Source organism: Cyrtonyx montezumae, unplaced genomic scaffold (genome assembly GCF_038088225.1).
Source record: "Cyrtonyx montezumae isolate F1298 unplaced genomic scaffold, pur_monq_1.0 scaffold_31, whole genome shotgun sequence".
NCBI classification, from domain to species: Eukaryota; Metazoa; Chordata; class Aves; order Galliformes; family Odontophoridae; genus Cyrtonyx; species Cyrtonyx montezumae.
Window position 1 is genome coordinate 2,705,653 of NW_027072036.1, and position 19,867 is coordinate 2,725,519.

A 19,867-nucleotide genomic window follows, 5' to 3' on the forward strand; every position below is an offset into this window, starting at 1 on the left:
CTGCCCTGGTGAGGTCTCACCTGGAGCGCTGCGTCCGGTTCTGGTACAGAGCAGACTGGGATCTGCACGAGGGCGTGCAGCACCTCCGTTCTGAGGAAAGGCTGAGAGAGCCGGGGCTGCTCAGCCTTGAGGGAATACTCGGGGGGGATCTGATCCACGTCCCTCAATATCTGAGGAGCGGGAGGCAGAGGGACGAGGCCGGGCTCTCCTCAGCAGTGCGTGGTGATAGGACGAGGGGAAATGGCCACACTGAAGCATAGGAAGTTCTGCATAAATGTGTTAAGAACTTCTTCTCAGTGCACTGATGGAGCACTGGAGCTGCACACAGAGGTGGTGGATCTCCTCTGGAGACGTTCAGGACCCTCCTGGCTGCTGAGCTGTGCACCCTGGGCTGGGAGCTGCTGTGCAGGGGGTTGGACTCCGTGATCTCTGGGGGTCCCTTCCAACCCCTGCAGCTCTGTGATGCTGTGAACACAGATCTGAAGCAGTCAGGCTGGTTCTCAGTTATAAAGCCTGCGATGTGTCTGCCTGCAGCTTCCAGGCCTGGGGTTACCCAGGGGAACGTGAGTGTTGGGTATACAGCCTTAACCAACCCAAGAACCACAACCAGAACGTCAGCAGAGCTTTTCCTGAGCTGTAGGTGGAGGGTCTCGTGTTTAGGGTGACTGCAAGCGATGTAAAGGAAAAAAGATATGCCATGAGCTTCAGCATCCCGCTCCTGTGGGGCCACGTGCTTTCCTCCATCCAGCTGAACGTGAGCAGCAGCAGTGGGAGCACTGTGGGGATGGTGCCCTGGAGAATTCCAGTATTGACCGTTTGATACGGCTCTGTCTGTGAGAGCTTTTCAGTTCAGTCCATGTCGGCTCCGTTTGGGCTCCTGACGTGCGCCAGATAAGGAGCGTTCGTTGCCGATGCCTCCTGGGCTTTTTATCTCTATTTTATTCCCCCCCCCCCCCGCCTTTGCTGTTGGTTTGAGGCGACTCAAACATTGCTCATAGCAGAAAATATTAACGTGTTTGTGCATCACCTGGTGCACAATGCCTGCTCTCCACCGCAGCTTCCGAAGCAGCGTGCCGTGGCTCATCCTTTCTCTGGAAGCCGTGTTCATGGCCCTCTTTTACCTTCTCTTCTCAGATTCGAATGCGTACATTTCCTACTCAGGTGAGACTGCTCTCTGTGTGACAGGATGGATGGGCGCCTGCTTTTATTTCACGCTGCAGTAGAGTTGGGATGGGCAGTTTTGTGTTTGTTAGTGGATGGAGGATGTTCGTGCTGCCCTTCTGCTGCCCTGCTTGTGTTCTTGGTCACTGTACGTGGTAGAAATGGCACTGCTCATCTGTTTGCTGCAGTGTGTGTGCGTACACATGCAAACTTCTGAGGGCAGGCACTGCTCTGAGTGCAGAGCTCTGGTGAGGTCTGAGTTTCATTCTAAAATGAAATGTGAGTGTGGCAATGTCTTTCTGTTTCCTTATGGAAGAGAAGAAAGCTTTGGGTTTTGTTATAACAAGTTCACGACGGGGCCCAACTTTTTAATCTAAAGACTTCTTGGTTAACTGTCCTTTTTTAAAGCCAGAAATGTGGTTTGCTTGAATCACTGCACTGCTCTTCTGCTCTTTTCTGTCACACAGACTTGCAGGATGTCAGCCACATGCTGATTTTTGGGTTTGGCTTTTTCCTGACGTTTTTGAAACGGTACAGCTTTAGCAGCACCGGCTTCAACCTCCTGATCATCGTCCTTGGCATCCAGTGCTCCATTCTGATGGAAAATGCATTAGCTTTCCTGATGAAGAGGATTACCCACCTTCCAGGAGAAGGTGATCTGAGCAGGTAATTAGTTCTTGTTTGAACTGCAACCTGGAGCTGCTGCTGGCTTTTTTCTCCCTTGCAGCATTGAGCTGTCTGTGAATTAGCACTGTCATCTGTAGACTTTTTGGAGGGTCAAATACATTCCTCTATCTGTTGTTCTTTCTTCATTGCCTGAGCGCAGCCCTGCCATGAAATTATAGATATCTTTCTTTCTTCTTTCCTTGCTTTCATTGCAGCATAGAGGAAGCTGCTGCCAGCATGATTGCTGTGGTCATCTCCATTGGAGCTGTTCTTGGGAAGATTAATCCCATGCAATCAATCGTGATGACAGTTGTAGAGATAATAGTTTTCTATGTGAGCACATGGATCAAAATGCATTTCCTGGAGGTACGGTGCTATGATTTCCAGTAACGTGGGGGAGAGTTCCACGGGGACTGAGAAACACTGCATGACACACGAGCAGAGGCAGAGCTGCATTTAACATGCAGTGTAAACACAGTCCAAGCTCTGTGCAGATGAACGCTGTGTGTATGAGCTACAGCGAGCTCAGATAAATGAACGTGGCACTGAAAAGTCACACCTCCAAGCACAAAGCGAGTGACTGTGACAATGAATTCTTCATAAGGAGGTTACACGAGTGAACTATATCAGGGTCTGCATCATAACTATATCCCGTGGTGTAGGATAGCTTACAGATTTAATTCTTCTATCGGTGCAGGTGGAGCAGCGTATGTGCTTGGTGCACGTTCACCTCTTCGGGGCCTACTTCGGCCTGGCCGTCTCCTCACGTTTCTCTGAGCCCTCACCAAAGTCTGAGAAGAATGCAAGTACTCCAAAGTCGGATTTGTTGTCAATGTTGGGTGAGGCATTTGGTTTAATGCTTCAGCTGGGAAAAGAGATGGCAGTGAGAGCAAAGGGAAAGCACAGCAGCGGGTTAACTGCCCTCCCTCAGCTAGTTGTGTCTTTCGGGCTTGTTGGACGTGTTGGTCGGGGACCCATGTGCTGAGGTTATGAGTTGTATTTCAGTGGTGCTTACAGTTCCCATCTGGGGCTGAAAAGCTGTTTGCTACAGCAAGGTGCTGTGCAGTGATAGGAAAATACAGTCCCTGCCTCGTCCTGCAAGTGGTCAGATAAAAACCTGCTGAAGAACGGGATGCAGACAGGCACATGAGAAAGGGTCCGAGCGGTGACAGGCTCAACATATGGGAGTTCAATTTTTTAACTGAAGCAGCCATTTAGTTTCTTCATTATTGTGACTCCTGCTGTGTAACTGTTGGGCTGTGTGGCATGGATCACCCGCTCACCGCACTCTGGCTATGGGCTGCTTCCCCTGACCAGCTTTGTCTCAGACCAATGAAGAGATGCAACGTGTTCACAATGAAATTCAGTCACAGACAGCTCAGCAGCACTGGCTGTTGCTTAAATTATTACATTAAATTCTCAAGAGGGCTTAAACCAAGTAGGGCTGGTGGTACACAGGTTCAGCATTTAATAGAACTTCACTTTTTTGGTAACTGGTATCCTGCAGGACTGAGTTCCAGGGAGAAACTGGGCTGGCACAAAACAAGAGGGGACAGTACAGACTGCTGCTGTGGCACAGGAATCACAGAAACTGTCTTAAAAAATATTATTAATATGTGGACAGGAAGACAGAAACATGAGTAAGAGGCAGAGAAGATGGGAGGAAGAGAAGCCAGAAAGAAGCCAAAGGCGCTGGTAATACAAGAATGGGAATGGAGGTATTTTTCACATTAGGAAGTTTAGCAGCAATGGTGAGCAAGACACACGTGGTGTTTGTTTTACTGATGAAGACAGCAATGTTAACTTCCCTCTAGTTATAAGTTTGATAGTTTCTGTGTGCTCAAAGCTGCAATAAATTCTAAGCACCTCAACAACTATCAGCTCTGTGAGAATTTGCTTTTGAGTTCGGGATAAAATTGCAAGTGCTTTTTACTTTGCACATTATTGCTGCAATGAATGTGCTGATGTGCTGCAAGGTGCCTCACAAATATCTTTTAGGAGTGAACTCAAAGAACTGTCTATAAACAATAACACTGCAAGCAGCTTGTTTTCTTGTCCATGGTGGGGAGGTTTGCAATGCAAGCTTTACAGCTGTAGAATCACCCACAGATTGAGAATACTGCTAAAAGAAAACCAAAAATCAAACAGACGTAACATGACCTGCCCTTGAGGGCAGACTGCAAGCAGTGTGCTCGTGAAGAAGGCAGTTTCTCAGGGGATATATCCTTGACAGAAATAGCACAACATCTAGATAAGGCAAAATAAACTGCAGCTCGTTTGTGCTGTCATCTGAGCACTTACAGCTGTACAGAGCTCTGGGAGCAGAGGCGTAAGGTTGAAAGAAGTGGTCCAGCTGGATTTGGTGTGAGGATGCCTGCTTCCCTCTGCTGGTTGGGATTTGATCTGTGCATGTGTTTTCATATGCACTACCAAAAGATGCGTCCTGTCAAGCAGTTAACTTGCTTGAAGAAGTGAGACTCCCACCTGCTGACAGTTAGGGTCTGGGTCATAGGAGAAGAAGAGTCTTTTCATTCCTGTTGTTAGAGAAGCCCATGTGGTCACAGGTAGTGATCTCACAGGAGTAAAATGAATTCTCCTACTTGATCCTTTCACTAGAGCATAGCTGTTCTGTAGATAAGTCTGTACAGATGACAAAAAAGTTAAGCTGTCTGCAGCTGAGTTGTGAAACAGTCTCCTTAATTCAAGCTGTGTGGCCACTGTTTGTTTAACTCTCCTCTTGAGCAGTCCTCAAAGAGGTAAAAGGTATTTCTGCTCTCAAGATCCAATACATCCTATTTATTTTTCTCTTCAAACCTGCCAAGAAGCAAAACAAGCAGTGATGGTTATGCTGACTGCCAAGGTAAAAGAGATTCCAAGGAGTGTTTTGAATGTCCCTACAGTGATTCATACCATGTGCACTGCCTTCTCTTGCTCCTTGGCTGTCTTTCACTCTCTTGCTGCTAGTTTTGAACCGGTCCATGAAAAGGAGCAGAAATTTTGGCCCAAGGATCTTGGAGCAAAAGTTTCTTCTGTTCAATAGTACTGAATTTTCCTGGGTGTCATTGCTTTTGATGCTTCTGGAAACCTGCTTTCTGATGTCTGTGCAGAGCTAATGGTTGGGAAATGAACAGTGAATTGCTCCCACTTGTAGACCTCTGTTTAAGTGGACTGTACATGTGACAAAGTTGATGTTAAAGGTGTTCTTGGGAAGCATTAAGCACGTGCTGCCTTTGTCTCTATGAAACAAGCCAGATCCCAGCAGAGCTGTGGTGGGGAAGGTGTTGGTGTAGCAGACAGCTCCTGGGGCTGTCTGCACTGCAGAGGGCAGGAATTATCCTTCGGTCACAAGGAGGGAATTGAAATGAGTGCAGAAATACAGGCTGGAGCCATCCAGAGACAGCCTGTGGTAGATTTCCTGTGTTTTAGGGAAGATGATAATTGCTTTGTCTTTGTCTCCAAGGCACTCTCTTTCTTTGGGTGTTCTGGCCAAGCTTCAATTCTATGCTAGCTTTGGAAAAGGATAAAGTGATCATCAACACCTGCTTAGCACTTGCTGTGAGTGCTGTAACTGCCTTCACATTGTCTGGTCTGACCACAAAGGATGGAAAATTCAGAATGGTAAGACATGAGAGAATCACTGTATGGAAAAGCTGTTTTTCTGTTACTCTCAGTAATACTCTGAAGGACATAATAGCTATTTAATAAAAACAAATCCAAGTTTTATGCCTGGCAGTCACCACTGTGCTGCCAAGCAGAAGAAACTGTAACTTGGAATGGTACTCTCAGATGGTAACTTACAGAAGTCCAAATTCACCCAAAAGTGATCCCACTTGCACGAGAACAGGGATCCACGATGTGCTGCTGTACAACAAGCTGTGACTGAATTTTCTCTCTTTTTGTTTGTTTTACAGGCTCATATCCACAGTGCAGCACTAGCTGGTGGGGTTACTATTGGCTATGCAGCAGAGAGTATCAAGTCTCCCTGGATTGCAATGATTTTGGGTCTGCTTGCTAGTGTGATAAGCATAGTAGGATCATTCTGTTTACAGGTAATGCTCAAAACCTTAAATTCCTTTTTGTAAAAGCTCTGTAAACCTATTTTCCATTGTGGGACACCCCAAGGTAAAAGAGGTTACAGCTGGCAAACTTGAAGTCTTGTCCAGAATGTAGGATTGCACATTAAGAGACCAAAGTTAATTTCCTAACTCTAAGACAGACAGAGTACTGTTATCATTGTGTGTTCTTGTGTACCACAATTCTTCCTCTTCCCAGAATTGCTTGAACCCTACTCTCAAGATTCACGATGCATCTGGAGTTCATTTCACGTTTGGCTTGCCTGCTGTGCTTGGAGCTCTTACCCAGGTTGTATTCATGGTAATAGACATCCAGGCTGGATTACCAAGGTACACAAATTTTTGCCATTAAGTGTAATACGTTTGTCTGATCTTTATTGGAGGGTTTTGACAGAAAATCCATGCACGGGGCAGACACATCCACAGCCTTCATGTGAGAGTCAGCGACTGGGAAAGGTCAAACACTTGTTTTGCTTTTCAGCTCTGACTACGTGGTCATCCTTAGAATTGGTGCCTTCTGCTTCACCATCAGTGCTGCCTTGATAGCAGGTTTTCTTACAGGTAAGCATGGAAAAACATGTTTCAGGAACGTCTGCCACGTTTTCCTTTGGGGCAAGGGCTGTGTCTTCCTGCTGCAGCTGTTCTTGTGTCAGTGTCCTCTGCAGAAAGGCAGCAGTGGGGTGCCAAAGTGGGCGTCTGCAGATAAATGGTTTATGTGGAAGAAACAGTTGGAATTGGTAACACCAAGAGCTCTTCATGGATAGGCTTTGAAGTGACATTCCTTCACTGGTGAAATTTAGTTCACAGATGCTTAACAGCTGCCTACAGATTGCAGACAGGAGATGTGTGAGGGTGAAAATACATTTAGGTCTTGGTGTTGTCTTAGTGATAGAAAGAGCCTGCCTGGAGCTTCTCATTTTTTATTACAGAATGGCCTGGGTTGAAAAGAACCTCAAAGATCATTCAGCTTCAGCCCCCCCTCTGTGGGCAGGGTCACCAACCACCAGAGAACCTCAAAGATCATTCAGCTTCAGCCCCCCCACTGTGGGCAGGGTCACCAACCACCAGAGCAGGCTGCCCAGAGCCACATCCAGCCTTGCCTTGAGTGCCTCCAGGGATGGGGCGTCCACAACCTCCCTAGGCAACCTGCTCCAGTGCCTCACTGCCCTCTGAGTGAAAAACATCCAACCTAAATCTCCTCTTAGTTTAGAACCACTGCCCCTGTCCTGTCACTGTATTTAGGCCAGTTGCTGTGAATGTGCAAAGCTCCACTCATGTCAGCTTGCTTGCATGAGCCAGGCACTGTGCTTTTGATTGCTGGTGCTTTGGGATCATCGGGACTCACGTGTTCCTCATGTGGCATTGCTGGTTTTGTGACAGCTGCACTTTTTCCAGGGCTGCTCTGAATTAAAGACAAGCTTCTCTGTACTTAAGGTCAACCTGAGTCACGGGGCTCCACTGAAGTGTTTTGTTCTGATGGTGTGTTTTGATCTGCGTGACATTTGGATGTGTGTTAGTAAGAATACTTCAGACTTCCCCTTTCCATATGTGTATAAATGTGTCTGATATGTGTGTTTCTACCAACAGGTTTCATCTTAAACTTCCCACTGTTGAAGCCCATCCCTGCATCCAAGTACTTTGAGGACCAGAATTACTGGGAGGTGAGTTTCAGTGTAAAATTAACCACGTGGCAGTATGTGTAGCATCCGTTTCAGGGTACATTCTGAGTGCCCTGCTTTGTGTTCAACTGTCTGAAGCCCGGATGTTATAAATGTATGCATTCTTCAGACAGCATTCCTGTTGGTGGGCACATGGCTCAATCTAAGAGGATCTTTGTTGTCACAGTCTCAATGCTGGGACACCCTGTGCTTCCCTGAGGAAACGAGGGCCAGTCAGAGCAGGATTTTTACAAGGCAGCTCAGTGGAATGGAGGGTTCTTTTGATGAAAACTCCTGGCTGTCGAGTGCATAAACACAGACCTTGTGCACGTTTAGGTGTTGGATGTCATCCTATAACAGAACCATGGAATGTGCAATAAGGTTCTGATAAGGTTCTGCAATGCCTTTTCCTCATGTTGGTTTGATGTTGATGGATAAAATGTTCTGATGTGAGAACATCTGTCTTCACAGTTTCCTCATTTGGCTGTTGGCTTTTGAATGGACGAACACAAACGGAAGAGCTGAGCAATGTGTGTTTGACACTAGAGAAAGCAGATACCTACGATGAAAGAGCACTTCATTATCAATTATCACACTTAAAACAGACCTTGCAATGGACATGTGAAAAGTCTGCAACAAAATGTTTGTTGTTCCCAAACCATCAGCACATACATTTACAGATGGAGAATTTATAACCCGTTTTCTTTTCTGTTTTGATGATTTTACATTGAATAATTTTTGTAGCATACAGAGAGCTGCTGTTATCCATCCAAATGCTTGGAAGCTTTTAAGGAGGCTGTATTTAGTGCTGAGGTTTAGAAGTCAAAACCTGTGGAGCACATGCTTATTCTGATGTAGCAGAGTGCTGGAGTTCTTGTTTTTAAGTCACATTAATTCTGCTGGAGGCCCTGGTAAGCAAGGATTTGATAACTGAGCCACATCACGGACTGAACTTGTGAGCTTTCTGCCTAGAGAAAAATCTGTACTCGGTGCAGCCCATCTGGACGTTGTGCTTGCAGATGGGTTTGTACTGTGGGGGTGGGTGGTCAACCTGGAGAAGATCTGAAAGCTCTTCCTTTAACACTGCCAGCTGAAGGCCTTACCTTTGCTTGGAACGCAGTGAAGTAGACAGCAGCTTGTAGAGTGCTCCAGTTGAGGCATGCAGGGGCTTTGGCGCATGAGCCACAGCCTGCCCGAGCAGAGGATGCTGTGTAAACGTGGTTTTAAATGGCTGGTGGTCCTAAGTTTTTCTTTGCTTTCAAAGTAGTTCACAAATTTTTTGCTTTAACTGCTTACATAATTAAAGAAGTGGAACCTTGGCTGTTTTTATTTACTCAGCACGCTGGCTTAAAAATGAAAGAATTAGGAAAAACATAACACTGGAAACAAGAGAGGACTGATGCTCACTGCAGTAATGTTTGTTGACCTCCATCCATTCATTAGGAAATGAGCAAAGCAGATCACTGCCATTAAAGGAAGCTGAGACAGCGTTGCAGGTTACTTGCACAGGAATTGCTGCTGTTTCCTTCTTCCAGGTCACATAATAGGCAGTGATCTTATTTATCAGCTGCACACAGCTTCTATCAGCTGACAGTGCCATTCAGTGTGGATACCCACGCATTTAATGCCTCCTTATCACACATTCAGCACATTACTGCCCTGCCAGTATTGCAATGCAGGCTGAACTCGTGACCTGCAGTTCCTTCCACTCCAGCACCCCAACGTACATAACTTCTTATGTGCTTATGCTGTCCTCCAGCAGGAATGGTTTTAAGGAATAGTATTTCCTCCCTCTGTCTCTCACATCTCTTTGCTCCCTGATTTCTTGAGCAAGTAAGCAAGATGTATGTACAGGAAGGGCCAGAACAGCTCCTCTTGTAACTCAGTCCAAATGAGTATGGATCAGAATTCTGTCTCACAGGGGCTGTCCCTGGTTTAACTCACAGATGAAGAGTGCTCTTCTCCCTTTTCAGTGTGGTTAGCAGTTAAGTTTACTGCAAGCTTTGTGGCTGAGCTCCTTGCAGTATATGTAGCCAGACTGCTACATAACCAAAACCTGCACCTCTAGAGTGACTGCATCAGCAGTAATTTACCAGAGACACCATCACTATGTTCAACATTCAGGGAAATAAAAGTCCAAAGCAACAGAGCTTTACGCAAGAAGAAACACAAAGCAATCAATTTTGAAACTGAAGAACTGTTTATATTGTCCAGATATAGGAAATACTTAATAAATATATGTTAAAAAGTTGGTTTAAAGCATTTTTAGTAGGTCTTGGGTTGTAAATACCATAGAAAGAGTGTTAAATGGTTAAATGTGTTCATCTTCCACTATCCTATTTACTCAGAGCAAACATCATACAAAAGTGACTCGCACTGCTGCCTGGAGCAGTTTTACAGGTCAGAAACACATTGACTTAAATGCTGTGATAACTGTTTTGTTTTCCTTAAAAACAATAGATCCAGGATTTTTAATGCTATGATTTCACTTCTCCACGTTTCACCTTTAGACACCACTGAAGGGCACTGCATACAAAATGGTTTTACAAAATTTCCAGAGGACACCGTTAAAAAAACCCAGGTGGCCAACGCACTGTGGGGTGCTCACTGCCACAGATCTTCCGTGCGGCCAAATTTGAAGACCAACCCTCTGTTTAAAACAAGAAAGGCACGTGAGGATGGAAGGGAGATGAAATACAAAGTGTTTTAAATACATTATTTCTGGGAGCAAGCTGTGATATTTCTAAACCCACGTGGTGTCCCTGCAGCACAACCTACGTTGGCAGATCATCAGGTGCCCTGAGCTGCAGTCTGTTCACCCACATCATTTACTTGCAAAAAAATAGAGCTGAAATAAAACCCAGAGTGCAGCAAGTTTGTGTTTTGATTGTTAAAAATGATTTAGGTAAGAAGTGAATGTTATAGGTGTGATTATTTTTATCACAGTGAAGGAAGGGGGAGAAGCTTACCCGAAAAAGATGAATGCGTTCTGGAAGAAGACAGCTATTCCTGGGTACACCACTGCTTTCTCTACAGCAAACAAACAAACACAACACACCATTAATTTTTCAGAAGTCCTTCTCTCTTCAGGAGGACCCCATCTTACAGCAGAGTCCCAGTGCTGCTGCTCCTGCAGAACAAATCTGTCTTGGATCGCACTGAGAGAGCACTATGCATCTTTTGTGTCTGTTTCCCCCTGACAAGAGGGTTCCTTCCCATCTGTTACCCCACTGCAAACTAATGCCGATGGCTTTTGTGCCTCCCCCCCAGTTATTTAGCTTTCCAAATACCTGAAACAATCATCAAAGACGTGCATTCAAATCTAACACTCGTGAGGACTGCAATTACTGTGTGGGACTGCATGTTCTGCACTTGTGTAAAGATGCTGATAAGCCACAAGACGGAAGGGCACATTAGGTAATTATGAAATGACCATGCCCAGGTGGAGAATCCCCTGTGAACTGAGAGATGCCAAAACTGAAGAGAATGGAATTTAATGAGCATGAAATTCACTTCAGTTCCAGGGCTGAGCAACAGCTTTCTGTCTACTTCGGTGTCACAGCCAGGAGCAATCTGCTGCAGCTTTTATGACACATCAAAACTTGTCTTCATAAAATGACCATGCTATAAAGAAGGGTGTGAACTTCTACAAGCTATTTTAATTTCTTGCTGGCTTAATGTAGAGGCTTTGAGAACAGCTTGCACAAATTCGTCACTTTAACTCTGGAAACAGGCGTTGGTTCCGAATTATTCCTTCATAATGTATGTAATTCAATTAATTCAGGGCAGTTCCCAACGTGAGTGAGCCCTCTGTTTCTGCTAAGGGTTCTGCAAGGTTCATGCCCTACAAAACAAGACTGACCAGGACTTAAATAACAGAAATGGGATCTTCAAATTCTCAGCACATTAGAAAAAAGATAAAAATGGATCTCACAAACAGCAAAAAGGGCATTTAGCAGGAAAAGCAAATGTGGCAGTGTTTAGGGAACCACAATATTCGAACAGGATCTGTTTTAGAAACAATCTAAGCATCCGTAAACCAGGTCAGGCCACGCTGTATCCTACCTTTAACAACGTAGCCTCCAAACAGAATCCACATGGAAGCGATCAGAGAGCCGAAAGCCATCATGAAGCCAATGAACAGCCAAACCCGAGCACCTGCAGAAGACACATGGGTGTTCTGTGCCCGTCTCCGAGTACAGACACTCGTCACCTTCAGGATGCTTTGGTCTCACAGCACCTTCTGTGACACACTGGAGCCACACACACACACACTGGTACAGGTACTACAGCTCATCCAAGGAGCACTGACGTCGTGTATTTCTACGTGCACACCACTGTACCTGTTTGTCCTAGGCAGCCTTCGCTGTAACTGTCACCCCGAACTTGTCCATTGGACACTGCATTGATCCTGTACATGCAAAGTGGGTAAAGATAAATAAAGCAAGAAGGAAAATGTTGTTAAGACAGCAGGAGAGAAACTCCTCAGACACTCCTTTAGACAGCAATGCATTCCTTTATATGTGGAACAATACTAAAACTTTAAACATTTCTCCAAATACTTCTAATGTTTCAATCTATACATTATTCCATTTTTGAAATGGCTTCTTACCACAGACAAATATGACACGTTATCCTAGGCTGCATCACATGAAGTGTGACCAGCAGCTCAAGGGAGGTGGTTCTCCCCCTCTGCTCTGCTCTCATGAGACCACACTTCAGTGCTGGGTTCAGCTCTGGGGACCCCAACGTAAGAAGAAGGGAAATAACTCTTTTACAACGAGCATAGGAATAGGACTAAGAGGGAATGGCTTTAAGCTAAAAGGGGAGATTTGAATGAGAAGTTAGGGACAAACATTATCACTCAGAGGGCAGTGAGGCTGTGGCACTGCTGCCCAGAGCTGTGGGTGCACCAACTGTGGTGGTGCCCAAGGCCAGGCTGCATGGAGCCCAGAAGTGTCCCAGTTTATGGCATTAAGGTTGGACTCACGGGATTGTTAAAACCCCTTCCAACCCAAACCACACTGTGATATTAGTGACACTCAAACACTGACTTGTCATTTTCAAGTATCTCTCAATCTGAAGACCACATTCTTTGTTTTAAATTCTGACGTTTTGGCTGCGTGTTGCTCTGATTGAGACATTTCACTTACATCAGGAATGCAATGGTGGCTATAACCCCACAGGCATGATACGAATGGTTGAAGTCTTCCATGGTAGGGTACTTCACAGCTGCATCTATGATTATCCACCATCCTGTAAAAAACTATTAGGAACAAAAGTAGCACAGTTTAACATACAGATAGAAAAGTTTTGACAAATAAAACCATAAAGCACAGCATTACTGCCACTGCTATCAGCTTAGCTAGGTATGAGCTAAATACAAATCCCATGATTTAGCTGCTCCAAGAGATCACAGAACTGTAGGGGTTGGAAGGGACCTCCAGAGATCAAGTCCAACCCCCATGCCAAAGCAGCTCCCAGCCCAGGTTGCACAGGTAGGCATCTAGGTGGGTCCTGAATGTCTCCAGAGAAGGAGACTCCACCACCTTTTGTGTGCAGCTCATGTGCTCTGTTACTGCACTGTGAAGAAGTTCTTAAACAAATTTATGTGGAACTTCCTATGCTTCAGTTTGTGGCCATTTTCCCCTCGTCCTATCACCACGGACCACTGAGACCACATCATCCCTTTGCCTCCCACACCTTAGATACTTATAGATGTGGATCAGATCCCCTCTGAGCCATCTTCTCTCAAGGCGGAACAGCTCTAGTACTCTCAGCCTTTCCCCATAGGGGTGAAGCCAAGAAACCTAACAAGATAACCCGACACTCCAATGGGTTATGTCAAGCAGATATTCCCTTTATTTACAGCACTGGATGCACAGGGTTTGATCACCATCTCCATATCCCGCCTGGACACCTACCTGTGCAACCTGGGCTGGGAGCTGCTTTGGCAGGGGGTTGGACTCAATGATCTCTGGAGGTCCCTTCCAACCCCTCCAGTTCTGCGATTACTTTCATAGAATCACAGCATCACAAGGTTGGAAAGGACCTACATCATCCAGTCCAACCATCCACTCATCACTATTGGTACCATGAGCTGCTAAACCTTATGTGACAGTATCCAGATACCTCTTGAACACTGCCAGGGATGGTAACTCCACCACCTCCCTGGGCAGGCCACCTCGGTGCCTGAGCACTCTTTTTCTTTATGCCCAATCTAAACGTCCTCTGATCCAACTTGTGGCTGTTTCCTCCGTTTCTGACTGCTGCCTGTGAGAAGAGGTCAATCCCCTCCTCATCACAGCTTCCTTCAGGAAGCTGTGGAGTGCACTGAGGTTCCCACTTCTCCACACTGAACAACCCCAGCTCCCTCAGCCGCTCCTCATAGCCCTGCAATCGTGTCAGGTTGCTCATCTTCAGGGGGGGGGAACGCTCCGCTCCTTTATCATTTCCAGCAGTTCCGAGGAGCCCAGGGCCAGACACAACACCTCATCCGAGGCCTCACCAGCGCAGAACAGAGGGGGAGGACCCCCTTCACGGCTCATCCCCCCCAGCCCGTACCGGTCCACCCAGGGAGGCACCGTTAACCCCCCCCAGCTCCGCGCCGTGCCCGGCCCTGTCCGCCCGGAGCTCCTCACACGTACCAGCACTCCGGCGGCGACGGAGGCAATGGTGTTCCGCTTCTCCCCCCAATCCACGCACTCCGAGCACCTCAGGCTCTCCAGGAAACCGGACATCTCGCAGCGCTCTGCGGAAAAACGACGCGTTTCCGTCACGAGAGAAATTCACCACAGCGGACTTACGGCTCTGGACAGACGCGCCACAGCGTTCCCGCCCGACCCCAACCGCGGCGCTCACCTCACGGCTTCCGCCGTCTCCAGCGCGCAACAACGACGCTCCGCCGACGCGTCCAGTGCGCATGTGCGACACTCAGTGCGCATGCGCGACAGCCAGCGGCTGCTCCCCGCCGGACCAGCGCAGGCGTGTAACGCGCCAAGAGAGTGACGACCGCGCGCTTCTGCGCGTGCGCTGTAACAAGGAGGGGGAGGGGGGAGTTGGGCGATCGGTGCAAGTGCGCATGCGTGGCTTGCTGGCTTTGTGCACGTAGCCGAGCCCGCGCATGCTCTGTTCTCTCTGTTACGTAAGCGGGGAGGGAGTTTCTGGAAGGTTCGCGGTCGCTCTCAGTCGGCGCTTCGGTCGCTGACGGGAGGGCAGCGTTGGTGCGGAGCTCCGTGGGTTCGGATCGCGGCGCGTTGTCTGGGCCCGGCCGGTTCGCTATGGGCGTGACTCACGAAGTGGGGCTGTCCCCTCGGGCGCCGCCGTCGGAGCAGGATCCGTGCGGGGGGGGCCCGGCTGCGTGCAGCGGGTGAGGGCGCGGGGGGGGGGGCGGCGCCGCCTCGGGGCTGTGGGGTGGGGGATGGGACGGGACGGGACGGGGGACGGCGGTGTTGATGATTGAGGTGGGGGGAGGGGAGGGGAGCGTACTTAGGGGCTGTGGTGCGGCCGCGCCTCACTCGCCATTGTGTCGTTGCAGGAGTGCCGTGGGGTCCCACGGGAGTCAACAGAGCGGATGTCCCGCGGCCCCCAGCGGTAAGTGCCCGGCCGAGGCCTTACGTGAGGTGCTGCTGTGCTGTGAGTTGATGGGGGGGGGTGGGGTGGGTCACGTAGGCTTTACCCTCCGCTGCTCAGTGCCCGTGACCTTGGCCCCTGCTTGGAGGTGACGGGTGTGGGTTCCCTCAGCTGTTTACTGATTAAGCTCAGCCCTTACAGCCGGTTTGATGGCTTTTCTTAACAGTAAGAGGTGAATCCGAACTCCGTGAAGTGCCCGCCTCTGTTCTGCAGAGTGAATCGTGTAGGATGTTTGCACTGTAACCTTTGTAGTTATAAAAGACAGGTCTTGAATAGAGAAGCTGTCTTAATGTGTATACTTAACGAGTTACACCCAGTGATCTCTTAGCTGTGTTTTTGCTGTGTATATAGAATGTGTAGGACTCTACAGGGCAAGTCTTGTAGTGTGATTTGGTCGCACTCATTGGCCTTCCCTGGATCTGTGGAAGTAAAGCATTAAATCTGCTTAAATCTGCTCTGACCTGGAAGGCAGGTGTCTGTTTTGTACCTGCAGATGCGATGGACTGCACTTAGATCAGATAGGAATTTAAATCCCTTGAAAACTTCGTTTGGGGTATATAAGTAGTGGTAACTTGCAGCTTTTTCATTGTAGCTGTGTGTTTACGCTGTGTGAAAGGTATTAAAGCCAGCAGAAACCTTTCAGAATTCTGAATAGAACTGCCTGTGGTTTACACTATAGCCTTTTTAAACTTTTACAGAATCATAGAATGAGCACAGTTGGAGCAGAACTCCAAGATCACCAAATCCAACTGCCCCCCTGCTACTGATATTTCCTCACCAAACCATGTCCCTCATTACAAGGTCTTAATGCTTCTTGAACACGTCCAGGGATGGTAACTGGAGCACCTCCCTGGGCAGTACGTTCCAGGAGTCTGACTATGAGACAGGAAATGATGCTGCTTAAAGTTACGTGTGAAACACACTGATAATTGTCAGGAAAAAAAAGTGTTTAAATGTCCTTGAACTTTTTGCCTGTGTTGTAATATTTCCTGGCGGTGTATATGTAAATTGCTGTATGTAAATAATTTCCTTCTTCATTTGCTTCTCTCCCCTGCCCAGGAACAGAGACCGGGTATTGCAGAACAACAATAAAAACAGAATCGGGCTCTGAAAGGACCTGCAAGGAGGAAGTGGTGGTTAGGAAGAGCAGTGATATGGCAAACTTCATGGGTGATTCGACTCTCAGTTCACCGAAGAAAAGAGATTCTTGTTTGAGATCCAAGAGGAGCTGCGATAGGTCATCATCGAGGTCGTCATCACGGTCCTCCTGCAGTTCAGTGTCCAGTTCAAGTTCGTCCTCTTCAGCTTCCTCCAGGAGTTGGAGCCGGTCCAGATCCAGATCAAGGGATCGAAGAAACAGTTCCCGAAGGTACAGAAGATACTCCCGTTCCTATTCCAGGAGCCGCTCGAGGTCACGTGGCTACAGGAGGTACAGAGGAAGATACCACGCCAGGCTCTACAGGAGGTACCACCGCTCTCCTCCGAGGTACAGCTCACGCAGTAGGTCGTGGTCTCGTGGAAGATCATACTACAGAAGGTCCTATTCAAGAAGCAGGTCACGTTCAAGAGGCCGAAGGAACTATGGATTTGGGCGCATGGTGTATCCTGAGGCTTACAGGAGCTGGAGGAGCAGGTCACGAACAAGATCTCGGAGTAGGTCACCCCTGCACTTGAGTGAAAAAGGTACTTTGGGTGTGAGCACTGTGGAAACAGGCACTTCATAAACAAGACAGATTGTAGTCTCTGTAGTTGCTTTGTAGAGCATATCTGGTGATAGCAAATGGTGAGGAAATTCTGGTGTAGCTATAAAAACGTATTAAGAGGAGGGGGAAATAGGAGTCAAGCTAAATCTCCCGAGTTGAGATGAAAATCCACCAAAGTTGACAATGAGGTGCAGAGGCAGTGTAGCTGCAGATTTAGGTTTGTATGAATTGGTGAATTCTGCTTTCAAACATGAGGTAATATTCTTCTTTTAGAAAAGAAGGAGCTCCTGGAAATTGCGAAGGCTAATGCTGCTAAAGCTCTGGGAACAGAAAATATAGTCTTGCCTGCAAGCTTGAAGGGCCGTACTGCTTCTAAAGAGACCAGCAACATTAAAAAAGAACACGAGGACTCTGGGGAGTCAGATGAGGTAAGTATGGAGTGTTCTCAAAGAAAAGGTAAACACTTCTAAAGACTTGTGGTCTGCATGGATGAGCCACGGTTCTTTTTTCTGAGCTGGGGAGTTTGGGATTACATGTTCAAGCTTCCTGAACAGAGAACTGACATTTATCAGAATGCTAAAAAGTGTGTAGGAACAGCTGTAGACTTTGCTTGTCACTGCAATTAATGCTGGATGCTGAAGGGCAGTGGATTCAGGGCAGGGCTGGATGGGGTCCCAGTGGCAACCAGCCCATGGCTGGGGGGTTGGAACTGGCTGATCTTTAAGGTCCCTTCCAACCTGGGCTGTGCTGTGGCTCTGTGCTGCATGCAGGCTTTCCCCTGGTGTTCCACATTAGGAAGGGGAGAGAATTGTAGTTCTTAGAACTTCTTGATGGTAGTGTGGTATTGCTCACTACAGAAACTATTTTTTCTTGACCTAAAACAGTCTCCTTAGCAAACCTGTTGAATATTTCTTTGGTAAAAAACCTTTCTAACTGTTAAAAGCTTTTCATATGTAATAAACTATTTCCCAGAAGTTACATACCCGAACACACAATGCATTTTACATGCTTTATTTCTGTCTTATAGAAATCATGACTATGGTTCCAGACATGATGAAGAAAATCTGTTGGTAATTAAGGGTCTCGTGGGCTGTAGCTGTTGTGAATTTAAGGGAGGGAGAAACTCGAGCATCTTGAACTCTAGTTTGGCTGTGTTAATCTGATTGATGCTAAATACAAAGCTGCAATAATTGTTACATCTATTCAATGCTGCTATTTCAAATGGAAGTAAATTGTCTGTAGGTTTTAGACAAATGGTACAGGCATCCCTTTCATAATATATGCAATATATTCCAGATGTTGAGAGAGTACAGAAGAAGAGGCCTGCACCACTTGCAGATAAGTTTATTGTTGTTATCCAAAGCTCTGCAGGATTAATGTGCAGAACTCATGCGACTTAACTCTGGCACTGCATTTCATTGTATGGCATTCCATGCTTTGAATCATTTGAATATTTAATAAAAACTGTAACTGGGGCATGGATACTAGGTCATGTGAATTGGCACAAGGGCCTTGATTAAAAAATACTGCTTTTCAAATAGAACTCAACACTGATCTATTTGCATATGTGGTAGCTCCTGGCTACTTTTGTTGTAAATATCTGAAACAACTGTACTGGGAAATTATTAACTTCTGAAGGTTGCCTTAACTTGCAGAGTATTATATCCTCCCACTGAAGTGCTGTGTGCTTTTCTCTAGCAACCTGGAAGACTGACAGAAGTCATAACCAAAAGTGGAATGGAGAGAATAACTGCACGGAGCATTTCTTTCAGCCCTAATGTAAGTGCACTTTGCAAAGGTCCCATCATGGATCCCTCCCGTAGCAGTGATTCCCAGATCAGAGATCTTAGTAATGCTGACACTTCAGTTTTCACAGCTCCTTTCCTGAAGGAGTTGGATCAGTACTTCAGCAGTACTGTGTGTGCTAGTGTAGTGTTGAAGCACACAGTGTTCTGTGTGTGGGAACGTACTTATGGCATATGCTCTTGAATTTGCATCTTTGGTTATGTTTTAGTAATACAGAACTGGGGGGGTAGGGTTATTCTGAATCAGTTAGGTGTCTTGTCAGTACAAATCCTTGAAGTTGTTGGGTCTTTGTACATTCTTTACCCTTATAGTATTCTTAAAGACCATTTATTTTTTCCAGAATACAATGGCAAAACCAGTACAGCAGAAGCCTGCAAGCCATGTTGTTAAAGAACCATCAATATCTCCAGGAAGAGAAGATGACAGAAAGGGAAGTCCTTATGGACAGTGGGTTCCTGTCAAGAAGGAGGAGAAAAAGTTCCTAAACTTCTCACCCAAATGCACACTGTTCAGAGCACGCTAGAGGATCTCAGAGCTCATCAGACTGCTGTATAGTGCACACTTGGGTAGTGATGTTTAAAGTTTTCTGATCAGTTTGAAGGCTCGTTGACGTATTTATTTTGATCTCTTTAATTTTGGAATCTTAGGTTTCTCTTTCAGATGTAAAGCAGTGATCCAGAAGCCACAGATGGGATCTTGTGTATATTTGTAAATATTTTTGTATTGCTTTAATGGACTAGAACTTAACAGGTGGGTAACTTTTTTCTAAAGAATAGTTCAGTAGTTGTTAACTTGAACAATTTGATTACATTGTGTAACTGTTTACTTGAAGGAAGTAAACTTTTAGTTTTGCACTGGCATCTGGGTGTGTCAAGTATTGGACCTTTCATCACTGTTCCATCTTAAGCCTTTGTTTTAATAGCTCTGTACAGAACTGAAGTGAGACCAGTGTGGAAGACTGCCCGAGTGCTATTAAATAGGTGGAGTAACACGTATCAGGTTCTTGATACGTATTTTCATCTCGCTAAACGAGCATTTTCAGATACTGACACACTTTAAATCAGGGTGAGTTTATTTAGAACGTGAACTGGGAGGAGCTGGCTGTGAACACCTAAAGCTTATACAGCTGCACACTGCACATCACATCTGTAAGCAATGCTGTTCTTTG

At 46.5% G+C, this 19,867-nt stretch overlaps 3 protein-coding genes across 4 annotated transcripts; 2 read left to right on the top strand and 1 right to left on the bottom strand.

Moving 5' to 3' along the window:
• Positions 1-1,026: 1,026 nt before the first annotated feature.
• On the top strand, positions 1,027-8,284 carry RHCE (Rh blood group CcEe antigens). Its single transcript, XM_065744339.1, has 10 exons — positions 1,027-1,161; positions 1,629-1,827; positions 2,043-2,193; positions 2,525-2,666; positions 5,288-5,445; positions 5,739-5,876; positions 6,100-6,230; positions 6,382-6,461; positions 7,488-7,561; positions 8,030-8,284. The coding sequence occupies exons 1-10, from the start codon at positions 1,038-1,040 to the stop codon at positions 8,054-8,056; spliced, it is 1,224 nt and encodes a 407-aa protein (XP_065600411.1). The 5' UTR covers positions 1,027-1,037; the 3' UTR covers positions 8,057-8,284.
• Positions 8,285-9,811: 1,527 nt separating this feature from the next.
• Positions 9,812-14,491, bottom strand: TMEM50A (transmembrane protein 50A). The gene is made up of 7 exons (XM_065744573.1): positions 14,420-14,491; positions 14,206-14,309; positions 12,712-12,824; positions 11,902-11,969; positions 11,624-11,716; positions 10,528-10,588; positions 9,812-10,208 (listed from the first exon to the last, which is right to left on the bottom strand). Exons 2-7 carry the CDS (start codon positions 14,296-14,298, stop codon positions 10,163-10,165), a joined length of 474 nt encoding a protein of 157 aa, XP_065600645.1. The 5' UTR covers positions 14,299-14,309; positions 14,420-14,491; the 3' UTR covers positions 9,812-10,162.
• A 241-nt stretch (positions 14,492-14,732) lies between these two features.
• RSRP1 (arginine and serine rich protein 1) lies at positions 14,733-19,559 on the top strand. 2 transcript variants are annotated; one of them, XM_065744524.1, is made up of 6 exons: positions 14,734-14,927; positions 15,096-15,151; positions 16,250-16,873; positions 17,167-17,321; positions 18,592-18,672; positions 19,040-19,559. In XM_065744524.1, exons 1-6 carry the CDS (start codon positions 14,839-14,841, stop codon positions 19,220-19,222), a joined length of 1,188 nt encoding a protein of 395 aa, XP_065600596.1. In that variant the 5' UTR covers positions 14,734-14,838; the 3' UTR covers positions 19,223-19,559. The 2 variants fall into 2 exon arrangements, with proteins under 2 accessions (XP_065600597.1, XP_065600596.1); XM_065744525.1 differs by lacking the exon at positions 19,040-19,559 and having other exon boundaries at positions 14,733-14,927; positions 18,190-18,633.
• Positions 19,560-19,867: the final 308 nt, after the last annotated feature.

What these genes read in the sequence shown, in the direction of transcription:
- RHCE (XM_065744339.1), top strand. Translation starts at nt 1,038, where the DNA reads ATGCCTGCTCTCCACCGCAGCTTCCGAAGCAGCGTGCCGTGGCTCATC. An exon ending in TGCGTACATTTCCTACTCAG is followed by an intron (nt 1,162 to 1,628) that starts GTGAGACTGCTC and finishes TCTGTCACACAG; the next exon opens with ACTTGCAGGATGTCAGCCAC. An exon ending in GATAGCAGGTTTTCTTACAG is followed by an intron (nt 6,462 to 7,487) that starts GTAAGCATGGAA and finishes TTCTACCAACAG; the next exon opens with GTTTCATCTTAAACTTCCCA.
- TMEM50A (XM_065744573.1), bottom strand. Translation starts at nt 14,298, where the DNA reads ATGTCCGGTTTCCTGGAGAGCCTGAGGTGCTCGGAGTGCGTGGATTGG. An exon ending in GCCACCATTGCATTCCTGAT is followed by an intron (nt 11,970 to 12,711) that starts GTAAGTGAAATG and finishes TTGCATGTACAG; the next exon opens with GATCAATGCAGTGTCCAATG. An exon ending in AGGCTGCCTAGGACAAACAG is followed by an intron (nt 11,717 to 11,901) that starts GTACAGTGGTGT and finishes TGTCTTCTGCAG; the next exon opens with GTGCTCGGGTTTGGCTGTTC.
- RSRP1 (XM_065744524.1), top strand. Translation starts at nt 14,839, where the DNA reads ATGGGCGTGACTCACGAAGTGGGGCTGTCCCCTCGGGCGCCGCCGTCG. An exon ending in GGCCCGGCTGCGTGCAGCGG is followed by an intron (nt 14,928 to 15,095) that starts GTGAGGGCGCGG and finishes GTGTCGTTGCAG; the next exon opens with GAGTGCCGTGGGGTCCCACG. An exon ending in ACTCTGGGGAGTCAGATGAG is followed by an intron (nt 17,322 to 18,591) that starts GTAAGTATGGAG and finishes GCTTTTCTCTAG; the next exon opens with CAACCTGGAAGACTGACAGA.